The sequence below is a fragment of the Gekko japonicus genome, unplaced genomic scaffold (assembly GCF_001447785.1).
Source record: "Gekko japonicus isolate JY-2015 unplaced genomic scaffold, Gekko_japonicus_V1.1 scaffold25, whole genome shotgun sequence".
Classification (NCBI taxonomy): domain Eukaryota; kingdom Metazoa; phylum Chordata; class Lepidosauria; order Squamata; family Gekkonidae; genus Gekko; species Gekko japonicus.
In genome coordinates this window covers 464,901-486,057 of record NW_015171502.1, presented here as the reverse complement: position 1 = coordinate 486,057, position 21,157 = coordinate 464,901, and the positions used below count along the sequence as shown (strand labels likewise).

The window sequence follows — 21,157 nt, the reverse complement described above, 5'->3', positions numbered from 1 at the left end:
AGTGCCAGGGAGAGCCCCCCGGCTCCAGCCAGGGTCGCCGGGCAGTGCCGCCCTCCTGTGCCCCTTGGCATCGGCTTCCGTCCCTCCGAGCGGTGAAGCAGCATTAGAGGAACTGTTCCGAGCCAAGGGCTGCGAGCGGGAGGCCGTGGCTGGTTGTGAAAGGCTGAGCAACTGGGCGGAGCAGGGGGGGAAAATAAAGAGGGCCCAGGAGGAGGGAAATGACAGCTAGGAAACACACACACACACACACACACACACACACACACAGACAAACACACACCCAGCTCCTCCGAAGGGAGTGGAAAACAGAAATCCCCTTGCTGTTCCTCTGACGAGATGTTTCCCAGGCTCCGACTGGCCTGGAATCGACACCTCTGACCCCTAAGCTGGCCTCCTCGCAGCACTGTGAGGGGAGGACAGCACTCCGCACGTGCTCAGAGGCACAGACTGTTGCCTGTCTTGGCCAGGCTGGGGGCGGAATGTGTTTCCTGGACAAAGACACGTTTCTGGGTACTTCGGAAGTCTCGGCTGAAACTGCACTGCGCCTTTTGACTTTTGGATTGGATTGCCAACCTCCTCGGGTGGAGCCCGGGGTTCTCCTGGGGCTACAACTCATCTCCAGGCCACAGAGATCAGTCTCCCCGGAGGCCATGGCTGCTTCGGAGGGTGGGCTCTAGGGCCCTATAACCTACCTCCAAATCTCCAGGAATCTCCTAACCTGGAGTTGGCAACCCTAGGCCCTTTATCCCACCCCAACAGAGAATTGACGGTTAATGGCTTGGGGTCAGAGCATGCACCAAACACCATCCCAGAGAACCTTTCCTTCTAAAATTGGTTAATTGCAAGGGAGAGGTATCTGTGGGCAACACGGCAGTGAACGAAAGACACTCTGCACATGCTCAGAGGCATTCCACACATTTTTTGGTATGTTTCGAAGTCCGGTTTCGACCTCCCTCTCCACGTCTAGATGAAATCCATCTGCTGCGTTAAGGACGCGTCAAAAAGAAACCCTGGCTGCGCCCTTTCTTCAGTTCACAGACTCCACCTACCCTGTACATTTTCATCCCGCCTTCTTCCAAGGAACCCAGGGTGGCATATATGATTCTATATGATTCTACACTGAGAGCCAGTTTGGTGTAGTGGTTAAGTGCGTGGACTCTAATCTGGGAGAGCCGGGTTTGATTCCCCACTTCTCCACTTGCACCTGGCTGGATGACCTTGGGCAAGCCCTAGTTCTGATAAGAGCTGTTCTTGAAAAAGAGCAGTTTCTGTCAGAGCTCTCTCAGCCCCACCTCCCTCACAGGGTGTCTGTTGTGGGGAGGGGAAGGGAAAGGAGTTTGTAAGCCGCTCTGAGACCTTTGGGTAGTGAAGGGCGGGGTATAAATCCAAACTCTTCTTCTTCTTCTTCTTCTATACCCCCCACACCCATTTAGTCCTCATAAGAAGCACGTGAGGTAGTTTAAGCTGAGGGAGAGTGTCTGGCTTGAGGTCACCCAGTGAACTTCAGGTCTGGGTGGGGATTCGAACCCAGCTCCTGCTCTGACCCTACGCTATGCTGGCTCTCAAATTAAAAGGGGAAATGCGTTTGGTCACAATCCATTGATCCAAAGGGCAGGACCATCAGTGTGGTGTAGTGGCTGAGGGGGGGGGGACATGATAGATGTGTATAAAATTATACATGGGGTGGACAGAGTTGACAAAGAGGACTTTTTCTCCCTCTCCCCAAATACTTCAGGACACCCAATAAAGTTGATGGACAGTAGATAACAGCAGGGGTCATTTCCTGCAGGAGCGCACAGGAGTGGAGCTCTGGCATTAAAGAGCCCAGGGGGCGGGCACATGTGACAAACCCCGCCCCCTGCTCCCAGCAGCCCTCAGTCAGAGCAAGAAGCAGCCAGGTAAGTTGCAGAGGTCCCCCCCCGCCGCCCAAAACAGTCCAGTGGCACCTTTAAGGCCAAAGTTTATTCAGGTACAAGCTCTCCTTCCTCTGCGAGGACAGATCTGCACATTCCCCCCCCCGCCCCCGCCCCAAATAGCTAGCAATCCAAAACAGTCCAGTGGAGCCTGAGTGGTGGGTGTTGCCTTCTGACACACTTCCGGTGATGCCAGGGGGTGTGGCATATGCAAATAAGTTATGCTAATGAGTTATGCTAATAAGTTGTGCTAATGAGCTCCTGCACCTCTTTTTCTACGAGATGACCCCTGGATAACAGAATGGACAAAAGGAAATACTTAATTGCGCAGCAAGTGATGAAAACGTGGACTTCCCTGCCAGAGGATGCCGTGATGGCCACAGGCACAGACAGCTTTGAAAGGGGGTTAGACAGATTCATGGAGGAGAGGCCCATCAATGGCTACTCGCCACGGTGACTAAAGAGAACCTCCACGTTCAGAGGCAGTCCACCTCCGAACCCCATTGCCAGCATGCAACACAGCCTCCAAACCCCATTGCCAACATGCAACTCTGTCTCTGTGCTCCGGGAAGCCCCGTAGCTAGGGAATTCTTTGGGAGGGGGCCTTGGGAGCCCTGCCAGCTAATTAAATGGAAGTACAGTGCAGGTGGTAAGTTGGAGCACTTTGGGGGCAGCCCAGGAGGGAGGGGGCCCAGAAGAAACACTAGGGGGCCAGGCCCCGCGGGCCCCATGTTACCTACGGGCCAGGGAGGAACTGGTTGGCCAGTGTGTGAGACAGGATGCTGGGCTAGCCAACAGCCTGACAGAAGGAATTATTTAGCTTTAGCGTTGCCAGCTCTGGGTTGGGAAATACCTGAAGATTTTGGGGGCGGGTGGGATTCGGTGAGGGGAGGGACCTCGGCGGGGTCTTATGCCACAGAGTCCACCCTTCAAAGCAGCCATTTTCTCCAGGGAAGCCAATCTTGGTTGCCTGGAGATCAATTGTAATAGTGGGGGATCTTCAGGTGCCTCCTGCTCGTTGGCAAAAGGGGTTGCCAGGTCCCCTCGCCACACCAGCAGGGGAATTGGGGGGTGTTCCGGGATGTCGCCGACGCTCTGGTTTAAGGGGAAAACTCTATGGGTTTTTGGCCAAATTTACCATAGAGTTTTGCCCTCAAACCAGAGTGTCATGCACATTGTCCCTTATGTGATGACATCACTTCTGAGCTGGCAACCGTCGTAGATGCTCAGCCAGCGAGCAGTCCTGCCTGGGTCAGCCACGGCTGTTCTTCAGAGCCGGGGAGGCCGTGACTGTTTTCAGGCCTACAGTTATCGGAACCTCTTAGGGAAGAAGAAGAGAGAAGAGATTGGATTTATACCCCGCCCTTCACTACCCAAAGGTGTCTCAGAGCGGCTTACAAACTCCTTTCCCTTCCCCTCCCCACAACAGACACCCTGGGAGGTGGGTGGGGCTGAGAGAACTCTGACACAAACTGCTCTTTTTCAAGGACAGCTGTGCCAGAGCTTGTGACTGACCCAAGGTCACATCAGCAGGTGCAAGTGGAGGAGTGGGGAATCAAACCCGGTTCTCCCAGATTACAGTCCGTGCACTTAACCACTACACCAAACTGGGGGAGACGTTTAATTCCTCCTTCATGATGGAAGTGTCGATCCTACCCCACTCTCTCCCGCACGAGGGCCTCCAGGACAGTCCTTGCCTGACTCTTGTAACCTTCCAGGGCAGGGTACAACATGGCAGCTCTTTAACAGCTCTTCATGCTGTGCGCCCGGCCCAATACAGGAGGTCGGGGGTGGATCCCACGGAAAATATTTTGCGCACCTGACTTCCTGTGCTCAGAAATTCCCCGCCGCTGAGCGGGACGTCCAAATGTGATACGAGGCCCATCCGAACGCCCTCCGGTGGCAAGCGAGTACGGAATTCAGAGATCCCAGATACAGAAACGCAAGATACTCGTCCAGCATGTTCTTAAGGGAGTGAAGCCATTTTAGGCTACATGCTGGAATATAATGTACCCATTTTACAGATAGGGAATACTGAGGATGAGTGTTTCTAACCCTAGCCGCTCTCTCGGAGTTAAATGACAGACGCCCGGGGCACACAAACTGGGTGTTTGCAGTTTTATGGAATGCTAAATGTCATGGGCAAACAGTATATAGCAGCTGCTCCCCGCCCTGCAGAACTGTCACTTACTTTCGGTGTGGTCTAAAGGTTAAAAAAAAGCTGACCCGGGGGTTACAGGACATGTAAACACAAGTAGTATTGTTGTGAAATAAATGGGTTGAGTTAGTATCTTCTCAAGAAGTGGCTGACCATGTGCAGAAGGCCTAAGAGCATGCTGTGAGTGTTCCAGGCAGACACGATTCCTCTGATATCTGGCACGAAACCTGGAGTCTCCCTGCTTTCTTTGTTCCAAAGCACACCAAGTTCCTAGACCTCATTGCTTCCTTCCCAATGAACTGAACGGCAGATCTAGATCTGTGGAATACGATTCGGTGGAAGTGAGCGTACCCCTGCAAAGGGCTCTTTTTGTAGCAGGAACTCCTTTGCATATTAGGCAACACACCCCTAATGTAGCCAATCCTCCAAGAGTTTTTACAGAGCTTCTTACAGGAGCTACTGTAAGCTCTTGGAGGATTGGCTACATTAGGGGTGTGTTGCCTAATATGCAAAGGAGTTCCTGCTACAAAAAGAGCCCTCAGCCAACCTCCAAGTGGCACCTGGAGATCTTCCGCTCTTAGAACCGATCACGGGACCACCAAGATCGGTCCCCCTGGAGAACATTGCCGCTCCCATGGCATTATATCCTGCTGAGGTCCTTCCTTGAACCCCTCCCTTCCCAGTCTCCACCCCCCAAAACTCCAGGTATTTCCCAACCCTGCCGACAAAACGCCCTATCCTCTACCAAATTTACTCTGGTAGCTGACACTGGATTTGCTGGTCGCAGGACCTCTTTGCTTTTTGGGCCAGGGAGCACACGCGACCTTACAGAACTGCAGTGTCTGCTTCTTCCCCACCCCACCCCCCAAACACACTTCCTTTTACTCAGGCGTGAAACGGAAAGAAGCGACAGGGCATTTCGGGGGTTTTTTTTTTTTTAAGAAAATGCAATTTCTCTTTATACCCATAAAATGATACAATTCTGCCAAGTATAGAAATGTGTAATAAATTAAACGGAATGTTCCCCGGCCCCCTGCCCGGTAGCGGCTGCCGCGCTATAGAACCCCTCGCCCCGTTCCAAAAATAAGACAGTCCGCGGCAACCCGGACACCCCCCCCCCCGAAAATGAACGTTTCCTCTTTGGTATCGAAAAGGGGCCTCGGGCAAAATGTGGGTGCAGCCGCCACGCAGAGCTTGTTCTTCCAGCAGTCCCTTCCTTGCGCTTCAAAGATTGAGAAGAATCCTGCAGACGAGAGGAGGGACCGGGGAGGGGCGAGGCGGCCTGAGAACGCACGGCAGAGCAAAAGGAGAACTTTTAAAGCAACTTTTTAAAAAACAAAGCCTGCGCCCCTTTCGGGGGTGGCAGGCCCACAGCCAGGATTTTTTCAATTTTTTTTTGGGGGGGGTTCTTTAAATAAGTCGGGGGGCACCCCTCACACACCCCAAGCAATCGCCATAAATAAAATTTAAACATTGAAAGTTGGGGGGGGCTGGGCTGGATGGGAAGTCATGGGGCCTTGGGGGTAAGTCGGGGGGGCGAGCCCCGTAAGGCCCCGCTGTAGCTAGGGACCTGGCTGACAGTTACGACTGTCTCGTTGACGAGGGAGCGATTTGGAAACTCGGCCACCGAGAATTCTCTCTAGGAGGCAGGATGTGCATCTGAGCTAGGGGAAAACGTTCTTCCCTGCCCGCTTTGTGTGCAATGATTTCGGGGAGCCTCCTAGCGTGGTGGTGGAGCGGCCCATGACGCAATCACGTGCAGGCTCCATGCGCCACCCAGAGGTCTGTAATCGCAAGACCAGCCTGGTGGGGAATGAACCGAAGGAGAACTCCGTTTTCAAAACCACTCGTTTTCGTTTGTTTGTTTTTAAGGGGGAGGGGAGACGTGGGCTCACGCGTGTGTGTGTGTGTGTGTGTGTGATGGCGGGGAAGAGCGCGAGTCCACAGCCCCCTCGTGCAAGGAGGACAACGGGCCCAATGAAACTTTATGAAGGCCCCACCGCCCTTCCCTGGGCCCAGTTCTACGGCCTTTTGCCGGGAAGTAGAGAGAATGGAAACCCAGAAGAGGGGGGAGATTTCCCAAGCTGGAACGCGAAGCCTGACTACCGAAGAGACCCCTTCCGGAAGGGGAACGGTTGCGGCACATCTCTCGCCCCAAGGGTAATATCGGAAAGTCCAGGAAAGGGGTGTGCGGGGGGTAATCCTACTGCGGTTTCTTTTCCCCCGAGTCCCGGTCTCTGGAAGGGATAACACTGGGGAGGGAGGACGAGTCGTAGCATAGGCTCCTCCTCCTCGACGACCCAATGTTACCTTTGCACCACGAGGGCCAAAAGGACAGGAGGAACGACGAGTCAAAGAGACAACCGGGCTCCGCTTCGTCAACAGATCTGTATGTCCCTGAGCTTCTCTTGCGAGTGATTCGACGGAACCGTCGACGTGTCAACTTGCCACATTCAGCACCCTGTTCTAGGGGACGGGTTACCCCGACGGCCACTCTCTGATCAACTCAGAGACCTCCCCCACTTTGCAGCAGCACGAGCCAGAGGCTGGCTGTAAGTGCTCGAGAGACTGCCGTGGGTACTCGGCCCTCGTTCCACCGCACGGCTGAGTTGAGCAGAGAGGCTGGAAGGACCCCCTGAAGGCCCTCGGGAAGAACGAGGAGGAAAAGGGGGTTCAGGATCAAGGCCTACGACAGCGACGATGAGGCGACTGATCGATGGGCAGGGGAAGCTGGTAGAGAGATGATGCCAGGATCGACCTCTGCTCGAAAGCCAACGTCAGCCGAGATTGTGGCTTCGGAACGGAGGTGAAGGAAGAGGCTCATGGACGGGGAACCAAGCGACACAGCTCTCTTCTGCCTTACAGGGCGAAAGACAGCAAAAATGGCGTGATGTGTCTTGGGACATGTTTCCCCATCCCATCCCGGACACACCCGGAGGACAAGGAATGAAAGGTAACCCCTGTCAATTAGGCGTCCTATTCAATTTTGCTGTAAACGAATGTATCTGGCTACCCTGCTGGAATTACAGCCCAGCTGGGGAATGGGGACAATGTGGTGGACGGCAGGATAGCGAGACATAGAGGGGTTTGAGCGACTGTCACGGGGCCTGTTTGTGCTGAAAAACCAACAGGGTCGTCTCTAAGGTAGCAAAAGAGCAACACAATCGAGTCGGGGGGGGCAGTGGAGAAGGGGGACCAGGAATGCTGTAAGGGGCAGGGCATCGCCCCGGACAGCCAGCTGTGGAAACAAACTAGGGAGGGACTGCAGGGAGGCTGTAGCACGGGGAAAGGGGGCTTGATCCTAAAAGGTCAACACTGATCTCAAATCTCCTTTGCTCTGCTGTGTTCAACAGGTCTGCCTTCGCCCCGTGCCTCCAACAGTGACGCGTGACATTGGCCGGGATCGTCGGGGAAAGGAGGAAGGACTAACAGGAGGCGGCTCCTTGCAAGCCAAAAGTTTGACATGATATAAAAATAAAATTCTTTGAAACCTTCTCCTGCCCCGGTAAGCGGTCACAGGGTTTGAGACGGGGGGGTGGGGGAGGGCGGGATGAGACGAGAGGGCAGAATCTGCCCGATGTTCTTCCGAAGCCCCGGCTCTCCCCGCTAAAAGAAGATATCCATATGCCGAGGAGCTGGGCATCTCGCTTCTTCACGCACATCCGAGACCGAAGTCTTCCTCGGTGGGCTTCGCCGGTCTACCACTGGCCGAGCCGACGCCGGGGTCTCCTGTGTTGCGACGGCTCCGTCTCATTCCTTAAAATGCCCCTGCTCGTCGCCCAAGGACACCCGCTGAGAACTTCTGGTGCCAACGGAGGATAGAAAATAAAAAGTCTTCTCGTTGTAAACTTAGATTGTTCTTTAGTTTATATATGTATATTTTTTAAAAAGACACGTGTGTCACGGTGAGGAGACAGGGAGGTGGGCAGAACGGGTGGGGTGGTGGACCTCTCCCCGGCATCTCGCAGTGAGGCTCCAGCCCACTCTGAGACCATCTTTCTTGCGTCTCTCGCCGGATACATTCGTGTGTGGTTCGCAGAGGAAAACGTCGCGCTCCTGGAGCGGGCAGATAGTACTGGATGAAAAAGACCCCTTTTGACGCAACAGTCAAGAGCGTCTGTCCTCTGTTTTGGGGGGGGCGCGGTGGGAGTTACAGCCACCTGTCCCACCGAGTCAGCTGGGTGTGCCACAATACACTGGCAGCCGGATATGGTTTTTTGGTTAATACGACGAGGGCCCAGTGGGTCTCGGGTCAACACCAAAGATCCATCTGGAAGGTTCCGCGTCTCCACGGCAACCAGCAGCGGTGGCCCGTTTCCGGCCCGCGAGCGACCTCTCGCCCCCGAGGCCGCCTGTCCGCCCTGCTTGTGTTTGTCCGGTCGGGACCATCTCGGGCTCCTCACACCTTCAGGGTTCTGTCCAGCCCTCCACCACTCGGGCTGCTGGCGGCGCTGCCGTCTCCGCCCGCACTCTTCTTCTTCCGCAGGGTCTCGATCCAGCTGGTGCTGGGACGGCCACTGAAGCTGGATAGGGCCAAGGAGCTGAGCCGCATGTTCTTGCCGGACATGATGAGCTCGCCGAAGCCCTCCTGGTGGGAAAAGGCATAGCCGGAGCGCCGTGAGCCGACGCGCCCGACCCGGCCCATGCAGCGGTGTTGGGTCTTCTGCTTTTTCCGTACCAGCTGAGTATAGCGCACCTGGGGAGGTATTGGAAAGGGAAGAGGAAGGACCACAAGTCAGGAGTTGCAAGGAGGTTTTATATATGCACGCCAAGGGTTTCCACAAAATCCTGCCTCCTTTTCTACCCTTCCTCTTCCAAAAGCAACTGCACTGTGCCCAGGTCGGCAGCAACTGATAACTCTACCGACAATCGTTTAATTTGCACTTTCTGGTTTATCTGTCCTGCCTGACCATCTGCACTTGAGGTCTCATCTAGGCAGCTAGCTATCAACAAACAATAAGGTAACTGCCAAGCGAAAACATATTCTGAAACCCGAATTATGTACATATGCGCCACCAGGATGAAACCGACTTATGGCTATCTCGGCAAGGGGCTTTCAAGGCGAGTGAGAGACAGAGGTGGCTTTGCCATCGCCTTCCTCCGCAGAGTCTTCCTTGGTGGTCTCCCATCCAAGAAGAAAAGTCGGTTTTTATATCTCACTTTTCTCTACCCTAAGGAGTCTCAAAGCCGTTTACAACCGCCTTCCCTTTTTCTCCCCATAACAGGCACCTTCTGAGGCAGGTGGGGCTGAGAGAGTTCGGAGAGAACTGTGACTGGCCCAAGGTCACCCAGCAGGTCTCATGAGTCTCAGAGCGGCTTATGATCGCCTTCCCCTTCCCCTTCCAGCAACAGGCACCCTGTGGGGTAGATGAGGCCGAGAGAGTTCGGAGAGAACTGTGACTGGCCCCAGGTCACCCAGCAGGCTACATGTGGAGAAGTGGAAAATCGCACCCGGTTCTCCAGATTAGAGTCTGTCACTACACCAAACTGGCTCTCAAGTACCAACCTCGCTTAGCTTCTGAGATCTGATGAGATTGAAAACCCAAATTAGTAAGGATTTAATTACTTCCCTTCTCCCTGACAGGCTCCTGCTTGCAAGGAATTGTTATTTTTTTTAATTTCCACAATTATCGCTAATAAAAACCATTATTAATTACTAATTAGAAGATTATTACTATGCCTACTATTATTACTATGCATACTATTATTACTATAGTATTACTATAGCAATTACTATAATTACTAATTAGATGATTATTACTATTTTAACTTCCTCAGCTGCACCTCCGTGATATACAGTCAGAAGCGTCACAGATTGGCCCTCTCACCCATTTGTCGAAATGAGGCCCGAATTCGGCAGAAGAGAGACGGGGAGGGTCTTCGCCTGGAGCACTAAGCCGTCCCACTTTCTTCCCCAGGTGATCGGCCACTCCCCCCCCCGACCAGCGTTCCCTCTAAGCTGAGTTAGTGTGAGCTAGCTCACAGTTTTTTAGCCTCCAGCTCACAGATTTCTGTCTTAGCTCAGAAAGGGTGGCTCCAGAGCAAACTAATTTATGCAGTAGCCAAATTGCTCGCTCACAACTTTAATGCCGGTAGCTCGCAAAGTAGAATTTTTGCTCACAAGACTCCACGGCTTAGAGGGAACATTGCCCCCGACCCAAGTCTCCCACGCCCCCGGGGGCCAAGTCTTACCGTATCCGACAGCTCCGGTTTCAGATCCAACTTGAGGAAACGGAACGCCACCACGGGCATAATGCAGATGACGGTGGTGAGGGCAATTGTCAGCCAGACGGCAGGCTGGGCGAGCGTGTTCTGGGCATTGCCTGGCCGGTGGAAAGGAAGAACCAAGCAACAGTGTGATGAACGAGAAAGGCTGATGCTGCCCCAGGGTGGGGTGGCGTAACACTCCGACGCTAGTGCATGCGATGTGAGCACACACAATGTAGTGGAATTCTCCCATAATGCAGTAGCAAAGAGCAAGAGCCCAGGAGCACCTTAAGGATTAACAAAATATGTGGCAGGGGAGGAGCTTTCGTGAGTCACTGCTCACTTCTTCAGAACTTCAGAAGTTCTGAAGAAGAGAGCAGTGACTCATGAAAGCTCCTCCCCTGCCACATGTTTTGTTAAGTCTTTAAGGTGCTAATGGACTCTGGCTCTTTTCTACTGCTACAGACAGACTACAACGGCTGCCTGTCTTGATCTATCCCGTAATACACACTGTTTTTGGAGAGAGGAGGGATGAGCTATGGCTTACTGGGCAGAGACACAGTTTTGCATGGAAAAGATCCTCGGGTTTCTCATGAAGCTGTCTTATACTGAATCAGGACATCAGTCCATTGAGGTCAGTCTTGTTGACACAGACTGGGAGCGGCCCTCCGGGCTTTTCAGGCAAAAGTCACCCACTGCCTGGTCCCTTTAACTGGAGATGCCGGGGATTGAACCTGGGACCTTCTGCATGCTGAGCAGAAATTCAAAACTAAGTTCAAAACTAAGCAGTTCAAAACTAAGCCATGGCCCCCTACCCAAACTGCCAGCAGCTCTCAAAGTTCCCGGTTGGAGGTCCCTCACTTCACCTGCTGCCAGAACCCCTTTAACTGGAGAGGCCCGGAATTGAACCTGAGGCCTTCTGCATGCCAAGCAGATGCTCTGCCACTGAGCCACATTTATTTTTCTATATATCTAATAGCCAAGGTGCCCCTAAGTGTGGATATCTAAATCCGCACATCGGGGGCACCTAGGGGGCAAAGAGATTTTCCTGCACATTTGGGGCAATCCCCAGATGTACAGAAAAATCTGAAAAGTTGAAAATAATATAGGGGGATACTTAAATCCCCCCAAAAGTAAAAGAGCGTTCCCTGTAGATGCGCAGGGAACGCTCTGAGAACTGTCTCGCCAGCGCTGCTTGGGGGGGGAGGTCGAAGATTTGGCAGGCCGGCGGCTGTGAGCTGCTCAGCCCTCGCCACCATTGCCGTGGAGGGGCGGGGGAGGTTTGGCAGGCCCAGCGGCTTGTAGCGGCAGGGGAGGTTTGGCGTGCCCAGCAGCTCGGGGAGCCGCACGGCCCTCGTCGTCGGGGCCAGGCAGGGGCGGGGGAGAAAGGGAGAAGGCTTACCTGCGGTGGCTTCCTCCTCTGCGTGGAGCTCTCCCCCTCCCCCCCCCCCGGTGAGTATTGCAGGTCGCCGCTTCTTGTTATTATTTATTAACACTCTCCAGTTAAGGATCTCAGGAGCTGGGCTATGAGAGACCCATGACTGACTGCCAGTCCTCATTAAAGAAGCAAGACTGGCTAGAAGCTTAAAGAAATGGGTAGCACCCTATGCCAGGAGGTATCGGTGGGCAGAGTACCTGTTTTGCAGGCAGAAGGGTTCACGTTCAAGCCCTGGCATCTCCCGTTAAAGGACCTAGAATAGCTGGTTTTGGAAAAGACTGCTCTGCCCGACACCCCAGTGAGCCACTGCCCTGCAGAGAAGACAATGCAGAGCTTGAAGGACCCACGATAAAAAGCAATGTGACATGCGCGGCTCTGATGGCAGGGGGAGACACACGAACTTTCTCACAATACAAGAGCAGATCAAAGGAAGTCCTTCTTCACCCAGAGAGTCATTCACACATGGAATTCAGTGCTGCAGGAAGTGGCGGCGGCTACAAGCACAGACAGCTTTGAGACGGGACTGGAGAAACATCTGGAGCAGAGGCCCATCAGTGGCTATTCACCACAAGGTCTAGATCAGGGGTGTCAAACTTAAGGCCCGAGGGATGGGACTGGTCTGTCCATGGATCTTACCCAGCCCGCAAGCAACTGCTATCTATGGAAATGTAAGGTACGCCCCCTTTTTATGGTATCCTCTGGAAATAACCTAGTCTTGCATATGATTAAATACATTTATCGGGGCTTTTATGGGCTCCCCAGTAAATTAATTGCTTTCACTACAAGGGATCAATTGCTTTTCTTTGTATTTTGAGTAAAAAATAATACTGTCAATTGAGTTTGCCTGTGTCCTTTATAAAGTTTATATCTCCGGTACCTGGCATTACACTTTATGGCACAAAGGGCTGACCCGACAAAGTGAAATTTATGTCAGATCCGGCCCTGAAACAAATGAGTTTGACACCTCTGGTCTAGGTGGAAGACTCTGTCTGGGGCAGTGATGCTGTGTATTCTTGGTGCTTGGGGGGCAAGAGTGGGAGGGCTTCTGGAGTTCTGGCCCTGCTGGTGAACCTCCTGGTGGCAGCTGGGTTTTGGTGGCTGTGTGACACAGAGTGTTGGACTGGATGGGCCACTGGCCTGATCCTGCATGGCTTATCTTGTGTTCGTAACACATGAAGCTGCCTTACACTGAATCAGACCCTGGTTCCATCAGGTTCGGTATTGTCTACTCAGACTAGCAGTGGTTCTCCAGGGTCTCAGGTAGAGGGTCTTTCCCATCGCCTACTGCCCTGCCTCTTTAACCGGGGACTGAACCGATGACCTTCTGCATGCCAAGCAGAGGCTCTTCCACTGAGCCACGGCCCCTGAGATGCAGCTCGGTGGTGGAGCAGCTGCTATGCATGAGGCTCCTAGTTTCAGCCATGAGCATCTGCCACGGATGGGAAAACCCCTTCTCTGGAAGAAGAAGAAGAGATTGGATTTATACCCCGCCCTTCAGTACCCAAAGGTGTCTCAGAGCGGCTTACAAACTCCTCTCCCTTCCCCTCCCCACAACAGACACCCGGTGAGGTGGGTGGGGCTGAGAGAGCTCTGACAGAAACTGCTCTTTTTCAAGAACACCTCTGACGGAACTATGGCTTGCCCAGGGTCATCCAGCCAGGTGCAAGTGGAGGAGCGGGGAATCCAACCCGGTTCTCCTAGATTAGAGTCCGCCCACTTAACCACTACACCAAACTGGCTCTCAAAGCGCTGGATGGAACTGCCACCGGTCATAACAGACAGTTCTGAGCCAGATGGGCCAGTGGTCCAACACAAGCCAACTCCTTTAACAAAGAGAGGCATCTCTCACCACTCACGAACACATGAAGCTGCCTTAGACTGAAGCCATCAAGGTCAGTATTGTCTGCTCAAACTGGCAGCAGCTCTCCGTGGTCTGAGAGATCTTTCAAAATCACCTACTGCCTGGTCCTCTTTTACTGGAGATGCCGGGGATTGAACCCTGGGACCTTGTGCACGCCAAGCAGATGCTCTGCCACTGAGATACAGCCTCTAATTAGACTGGCAGAGGCTCTCCAGGGTCTTAGGAGGAGGTCTTCCATATAACCTACCCGATGTCCCCTCTGAGCTGAGTTAGTGTGAGCTAGCTCACAGTATTTTAGCCTCCGGCTCACACATTTTTGTCTCAGCTCGAGGAGGATGGCTCCAGAGCAAGCTAATTTATGCAGTAGCCAAATGACTCGCTCAGAACTTCAATGCCAGTAGCTCACAAAGCAGAATTTTTGCTCACAGACTCCACAGCTTAGAGGGAGCATTGCCTACAACCTGGGCCTTTTTAACTGGAGATGCCGGGGATTGAACCTGGGACTTGCTGCACACCAAGCGGAAGATCTGCTACTGAGCCACAGCCTCTAATCAGACTGGCAGAGGCTCTCCAGGGTCTTAGGTGCAGGTCTTTCACATCACCTACAACCTGGACATTTTAAACTGGAGATGCCTGGGATTGAACCTGGGACCTTCTGCATGCCAAGCTGATGCTCTGCCCTTGAGCCGTAGCTCCCCCTGAGATGGGCAGGTGTGGAGGGGTGGGTTGGACTCACCAACAAAACGGAACTGGTTGGGGAAGAGCTGGAAGAGGCCGTCACTGTGCATGGCGAACAGGATGGCAAAGTAAACAGCCAGGCTGCCCCAGATGAAGAAATGATTGATGGCGGTCCAGAATCCTGTGTCCAGCCCGATCTGTCAAGGAGGGAGGAAGAGGGTCAGTGGGGCACTGCAGGTGGAGGAAGGGAGATGCTGCCCCATAAGCCATGGGCCTTGGCCAGAGTCCCAATGGGGCATTGTGAGACTGCAGAGGCAACCAAGACTACACAAGGACATCAGAAGGGCCCTGCTGGATCAGACCGGAAGTCCATCTAGTCCAGCATCCTGTCTCACCCAGTGGCCAGCCAGTTCCCCTGGAGGTCCAACAACCTGGCACAGAGGCCAAGGCCTTCCCCTGATGTTGTCTCCTCCTGGCACTGGGATTCAGAGAAGGAGGAGGAGGGGGAGAAGAAGAAGAAGAAGAAGAAAAGATTGGATTTATACCCTGCCCTTCACCACCCGAAGTAGTCTCAGGGCAGCTTACAATCTCCTTTCCCTTCCCCTCCCCACAACAGACACCCTGTGAGGTAGGTGGGGTGGAGAGAGCTCTTCCGAGAACTGCCCTTGAAAGAACAGCTCTGAAAAAACTTGTGACTGACCTAAGGTCACCCAGCTGGCTGCATGTGGAGGAGTGGGGAATCAAACCCGGTTCTCCCAGATTAGAGTCCATGCTCCTAACCACTACACCAAACCGGCTCTGTGAACATGGAGGTTTTATTGAGTCACCACAGCAAGTAGCCAGTGACTGACTTCTCCTCCACAAAGACAGTTTCAGAAGGGAGCAGTCGAACAGCTACATTTGCGTCCAGTAGCACCTTGGAGGCCTGCACCTCTTCGGGCAGCTGGAGCCACAGGACGGGGGCCACCACTCAGAAGGCCCTTGCCCTTGGGGACACAAGACAGACAGTCCGTGGACCTTCAATAAATGCCGAGATGAAGATCAGAGAAGATGGGGAGGATCACGTCCGGATTAATTAAAACATTTATAGCCCCCCTTTCCTGGTGGTTCACAGTGGCTTACAAGTCTAGCCCCACCTTGAAGTCGGTCGCCGTACCTTAAATCTCCCCTCCAAGACCCGGCGTCTGAAAGGCCGAGCCAGGATCCGCACCCCCCCTTCTTGCTTTGATTCAACGGGGGTGGGGGGCCCTACCTGCACACTGACGACGATGACGAGGGAGGTGGCCACGGTGACCGCGAAGGACTGGTAGTCGGCGAGGTGGGCGTTGTCGCTGAAGACCCCGTAGGGGATGAAGAACATGAAGACGGAAGTGTAGATGCCCTGCGCGATGCAGATGAAGAACTCCCGCTTGTTGAAGAGGAGGTTCAGCTGCCCCGGTTCGTACAGCTTGGGGTACTCCAGACTGCGATGTTCAGGCACGTCCTACAATACAGAAGGGCCGGATACCTCACAGGCTTCCCTTCTCGCCCTCTTTCCGGGCATTCCTTCCCCCCTGTTGTGTTTTCTCCCTGCTGTCCTTTACCCAGTTATAGGACACTGGGTGTAGAGCAGGGCCTTTTTTTGTAGAAAAAGCCCAGCAGGACCTCATTAACATAATAGGCCACACCCAACAGCAGAGGCTCATTAGCATATTGGGCCACACCCCATGACGGTACATCTCATCAGCCGCCCTGAGCCCGTTTGCGGGATGGGTGGGGTATAAATATAATAAATAAATAATAAATAAATTAGCATATCAGGCCACACCCCCATGCCTTCCCTTGGCTTTGCCTGGGTGCCCTGCGGCTGCGGGAAGCCCGGGCAAGCCGGCCCTTGGACAGACCGGGCATGGGGAGGCATTTAAATGCCTCCCCGATCCTTCCAGCCCCCCCCCCCCAGCCTGCCCGCTTCAGAGTCGCCGGGGGGGTTCGCTCTCCAGGCCTTCCCTCTGTAGCCACACACGTGCAGAGGTTTTGGCTGTAGTGGGCGTGGCCAACTCTGAAGCCAGCCGGAACTCCGTTCCTGTGCGTTCCTGCCCAAAAACAGCCCTGGGAGTATAATTCCACACATGAAGCCCATGAACACATACGAAGCTACCTTGGACTGAATCAAATCATCAGTCCATCAACTGTCTGTATTGTCTACTCTGGATGTCGGGCTTTCACATCACCTACTTTCCACTCTAGGATTCTATAGCAGACCTAAGTGTTTCCTGTGGGAGTGGTGGACTGGGAAGAGGCTAGGCTTGGAGAGTAAATCATACAGAGACACAGCAGGAACACTCTTTATCACTAGGCGACCTTGTGATCACCGGAGACTTTAATTAATTTCCTGACGGAATAGAAATTCTCTCGTCACTCAGGGGTGGGTTGGGGTCGACAGGGCTAAGGCGAGGCCAGTCTCGGAACCTAGCGGGGACAGGGTTTCCGTGGCGGCCAGAAAGGGGCGGGGTTTGCTGAGCCCCTCCCTGCCCTGTGTGCCTAGCCCCTCCCCTCCCGCCCTAATGGTGTTCAGAAGCAGAACGAAATCTTCAACTGACCTGGTCAAAGACACCCATGGCGAGCACAGGCAGCGAGGTGTAGACAATGTTGTACAGTGTGATGAAATACTGATCGTAGACGGTCTTTGGAAAGAGAGAAGAGAATGGCGGGTCGGGGAGGAGGAAGAAGAGGAGGCAGGGCGCGCCCCTACCTCCCCGCAGTCCGCTGATCCCAGGCTCATAATCTCTGCTGCCCCCTAGAGGCCATTCGTGTTAACAAATCAAGCTACAGGGCCCAAAGCAGATTTTTCATTCAGGGAAACTCATCTCTATGGTCTGGAGATGAGCTGCAATGCCGGGAGATCCCCAGGCCCCACCTGGAGGTTGGCATCCCTAAATTTTAAAGCCAATTTGGAAAGAAATGTTTTCGACAGTACTTCTCTTTTGGAGATGCTCTTTTGCGGGGCATTTTTTATTGGGGGGAGGGGGGGAGGAAAGCGGTGCCGGAACACTCAAGTGGGAAATAGTGGGGAATTTCACACTACCTGTTTTCTCCCGGTTTCAAACCGGGAATCTTCCGTTTCCAGATGAACCGGTACAGGGCTGCCGTTTCACACACGGCTTGCCCCTACCGGAAAGGAGCCGATTGACAAGCGGTTCGGCGTTTCACACACGCACCGCTTTGTTTCCCCACGGTTGTTTTTTTTTGTTAAAGTCCGTCTTATAGCGATATATCGATATACCAGTATTCCAATGTATTTCAATGGGATCGGTATAGCGTTATATCGATTTATCGATATAAGCCGAAAGTTCAAAAAAAAAAAAAAAAAAACCCGCGCGGCCGAAAAAAGGCGGGAAAGAACCGTATCGGAACCGGGAGAGGGAACGGGAGACTCCTCGGAAGCGGTTGACAGGTAAATCGCTTCCCTCCCGGTTCCTATACGGAACAGAGACTTTTGAGTGTGAAATGGCAGTCAGATCCCGGTAGGGAACCGATTCTCAACCGGGTTCTGTCTGAAATGACAGACCAGCACCCGGTTGAGAATCGGTTCCCTACCGGGAGTAAGCGCCTGTCTGAAATTCCCGAAGTTTTGGATCTGTATACTGGAAACGCATGCACTTTTAAACATTTTTACAAGAATCTTGTCAAAGAGGTTCAGGAACTCCATTCCAATGCGTTCCCCCAGGGGGAAAAAAGCCCCCCTCCCTTTTTTTGGCACTCAGTGCAAAAAAAAAAAAAAATTCCTTGTTTGTACCCAGTTTCACCCTCCCTCCCCAAAGTCTTTCTCTCTGTCTGGACTCCACCTGCTTCCTTTGATGCCACCACAAAGCCAAACCTGACTGGGCAAACAGTGCTGTGATGTCATCCTACAGTTCCCCCCCCCCCCCGCACATGCACACACGCTGAAAAACCCTTCAACCTCCCAGTCACAGTTTGCAACGGGGACGGCACGGAAATTTATTCTGAACCTACAAAGCTGCTGAGTCCGGCCCTTGGCCCCGCCTAGCTCAGTCCTGTCTCCCCTGATGGGCAGCGGCTCACCAGGAACTCCGAGAGAGAAACGTCTTTCATGATACCTGCAGAGAACCTCCTATAGGAGCTGCCAGGGACCGGACTTTCTGCATACAAAGCAGGTGCTCTGCCCTTTGATCTCCATCCTCAGACTCTACTATGGACACGCCACCCGACACACCGTCTGCCCACAGAGCTCTGGGACTGCCTACGCCGAGTGGCAGCGGCTCTCCCAGATCTAAGAACATCAGAAGAGCCCTGCTGGGTCAGACCAGTGAAGGTCCCTCTAGTCCAGCATCCTGTCTCACACGATAGCCTCAACCAGTTCCTCTGGAGGGCCAACAGACAGTGTATAGAGGCCGAGGCCTTCCCCTCATAAGGACATCAGAAGAGTCCTGTTGGATCAGACAAGTGAGGGTCCATCTAAGTCCAGCATCCTGCCTCACACAGTGGCCTCAACCAGTTCCTCTGGAGGGCCAACGACAGGGCAGAGAGGCCGAGGCCTTCCCCTCATAAGAACACAAGAAGAGCCCTGCTGGGTCAGACCAGTGAGGGTCCCTCTAGTCCCGCATCCCGTCTCACACAGGGGCCTCAACCAGTTCCTCTGGAGGGCCAACAACAGGGCAGAGATGCTGAGGCCTTCCTCGCATAAGAACATCAGAAGAGCCCTGCTGGGTCAGACCAGTGAGGGTCCCTCTAGTCCAGCATCCTGCCTCACACAGTGGCCTCAACCAGTTCCTCTGGAGGGCCAACAACAGGGCATAGAGGCCGAGGCCTTCCCCTGATGTTGCCTCCTGGCACTGTAGGATCCAGAGGCTACAGCCTCTGAACATGGAGGTCTTCAGGTGGATCTCAGGCCTTCACCAGCCAATCTTCCTGGGATAATCTTCACCTAGCAGTGCCAGCAGTTGGATTCGGGGACCTTCCCGTAGCGCTCCCCTGCCTGCGCCCTAAACTCGTATCTGACGAAGGGAGCTCTGACTCTCGAAAGCTTACACCCCCAACATTTTCAGTACGTACTTTTGGGATTGTCCTCTAGGCTAACGACTGAGTACCGACCTAGAGATGGGTCATTCCTCCAGAGTAAACACCAGAGTTTCCTCTCCTCTCCTCTCCCACCCCTTTCCCTCTTCCCCGCCACCTTCCCTCGGAGCATCACCTGGGCGGAGAACCCGCAGAAGAAGCCGAACCAGAAGTGCACCATGGTGAAGGCAAAGTTCTTGTAGAAGAAGTAGCAGAGGAACTTGCACATGCGCAGGTAGGACCAGCGCCCGTGGACCAGCAGGAGGCGCTGCAGGAACTTGAACTGCGAGAAGGAGTAGTCCGAGGCCAGCACCGCTTGGATGCCCTCCTGGCCGCTGATGCCAACACCGATGTGGGCGGCTGCCAGGTAAGAGAGATGCCAGGCTATACAGAGAGCTCTTTCTTCTGGCTCCCACCCCAGTAATTACAAATCTGCTCCACGGTTCCTTTCCGATCTACCATCTAAAACATCTGGCTCCTATCAATGGTTTATGACTAGGTTGGCAGGCAGTGGGTTGTGGGGTGGGGCAAAATAGGAAAATATGTGGCAGGGTAGGAGCTTTTCTGAGCCACTGCTCACTTCTTCAGCATTGGTAATTTCAAAGGGAGATTAGACAGAGAGACTGCTGAATTGCAATTGATAATGACGCTCAAGACAATGCATCCACCTGGACTGAATGGAGACCTAGGTTTCCTGTCTCATTACCAATGCTGGTTTCTCCACGCCTATTACCCCTCTGCATATCTCACCTAAATCCAATCACGCCTGCTGCTGTCATTCACCTGCTAATGCCATTCGGCGTGTGAAATCTCTCCAGTTTCCAGTCAATAGGACAGATGGACTCCCATTCTAGCTGTATTTGAAGAAGTGAGCAGTGACACACGAAAGCTCCTACCCTGCCAACAATTTTGTTAGTCTTTAGGGTGCCACTGGACTCTTGCTCTTTTCTTGTAACTATTAAATTATTGTCTAATTGTGTTATATAACTTCTGATGTACCCCGCCCTGAGCCCTGCTATGCAGGGGAGGGCGGGATAGAAATTCAATAATAAATTAATAGATAATGGGAGATAATGGTAGTTGGCATGGCTTACGCCCGTCATCTTCTCTTGCACTAGCAGACGGGCCAGAGGCAAGCCCTAGAGGCACCAGCAGCAACACATGAACACGTACAAATGGAAGAGACACATTCCCATGCACTTGTGGAACTGCCTTCAACTGAATCAGACCCTTGGTCCATCAAGGTCAGCATCATCTAACTCAGGCTGGCAGCCGCTCCCCAGAGACTCAGGCAGAGGTCTTTCACATCATCTATTCCCCGACCCCTTTTAACTGGAGATGCCGGGGATTGAACCTGGAACCTCCCGCGTGCTGAGCAGAGGCTCTTCCACTGAGCCACAGCCCCTACTCAGACGGGCAGTGGCTCTCCAGGGTCTTGGGTAGATGTCTTTCCCATCACCTACTGCCTGGTCCTTTTCAACTGGAGATGCCGGGGATTGAACCTGGGACCTTCTGCATGCCAAGCTGATGCTCTGTCACTGAGCCACGGCGCCTCCCCTTGAAAAAACACACATGAAGCTGCCTTATACTGAATCAGCCCACTGGTTCATCACAGTCAGTCTTGTCTACTCAGACTGGCAGCGGCTCTCCGGGGTCTCAGGCGGAGGTCTTTCACATCACCTACCGCCTGGTCCTTTTCAAATGGAGATGCCGGGGATTGAACCGGGGACCTTCTGCACGCCACGCTTTCCCTGTTCATTTCCCAGCACAACCACGTCTCCATAGGGAGATGTCGCAGATGGTTTTTTGCTGACAAAAAGGAAGGGAAGGGGGAAGGAAAAAGGCGG

General features: G+C 53.4%; 1 protein-coding gene across 1 annotated transcript in view; it reads right to left on the bottom strand.

Annotated features, from left to right (window-relative positions):
- Positions 1-5,560: 5,560 nt before the first annotated feature.
- Positions 5,561-21,157, bottom strand: part of ATP8B2 (ATPase, aminophospholipid transporter, class I, type 8B, member 2) — a 68,007-nt gene continuing 52,410 nt past the window's right edge. Inside the window, exons 22-27 of the mRNA XM_015419158.1 lie at positions 19,447-19,670; positions 16,835-16,918; positions 15,508-15,738; positions 14,314-14,452; positions 10,264-10,394; positions 5,561-8,767 (exon numbers count right to left, since the gene is read on the bottom strand). Of these exons, the coding sequence (XP_015274644.1) occupies positions 8,471-8,767; positions 10,264-10,394; positions 14,314-14,452; positions 15,508-15,738; positions 16,835-16,918; positions 19,447-19,670 (1,106 nt within the window). The 3' untranslated portion in view covers positions 5,561-8,470. The remainder of the gene's footprint in view (positions 8,768-10,263; positions 10,395-14,313; positions 14,453-15,507; positions 15,739-16,834; positions 16,919-19,446; positions 19,671-21,157) is intronic.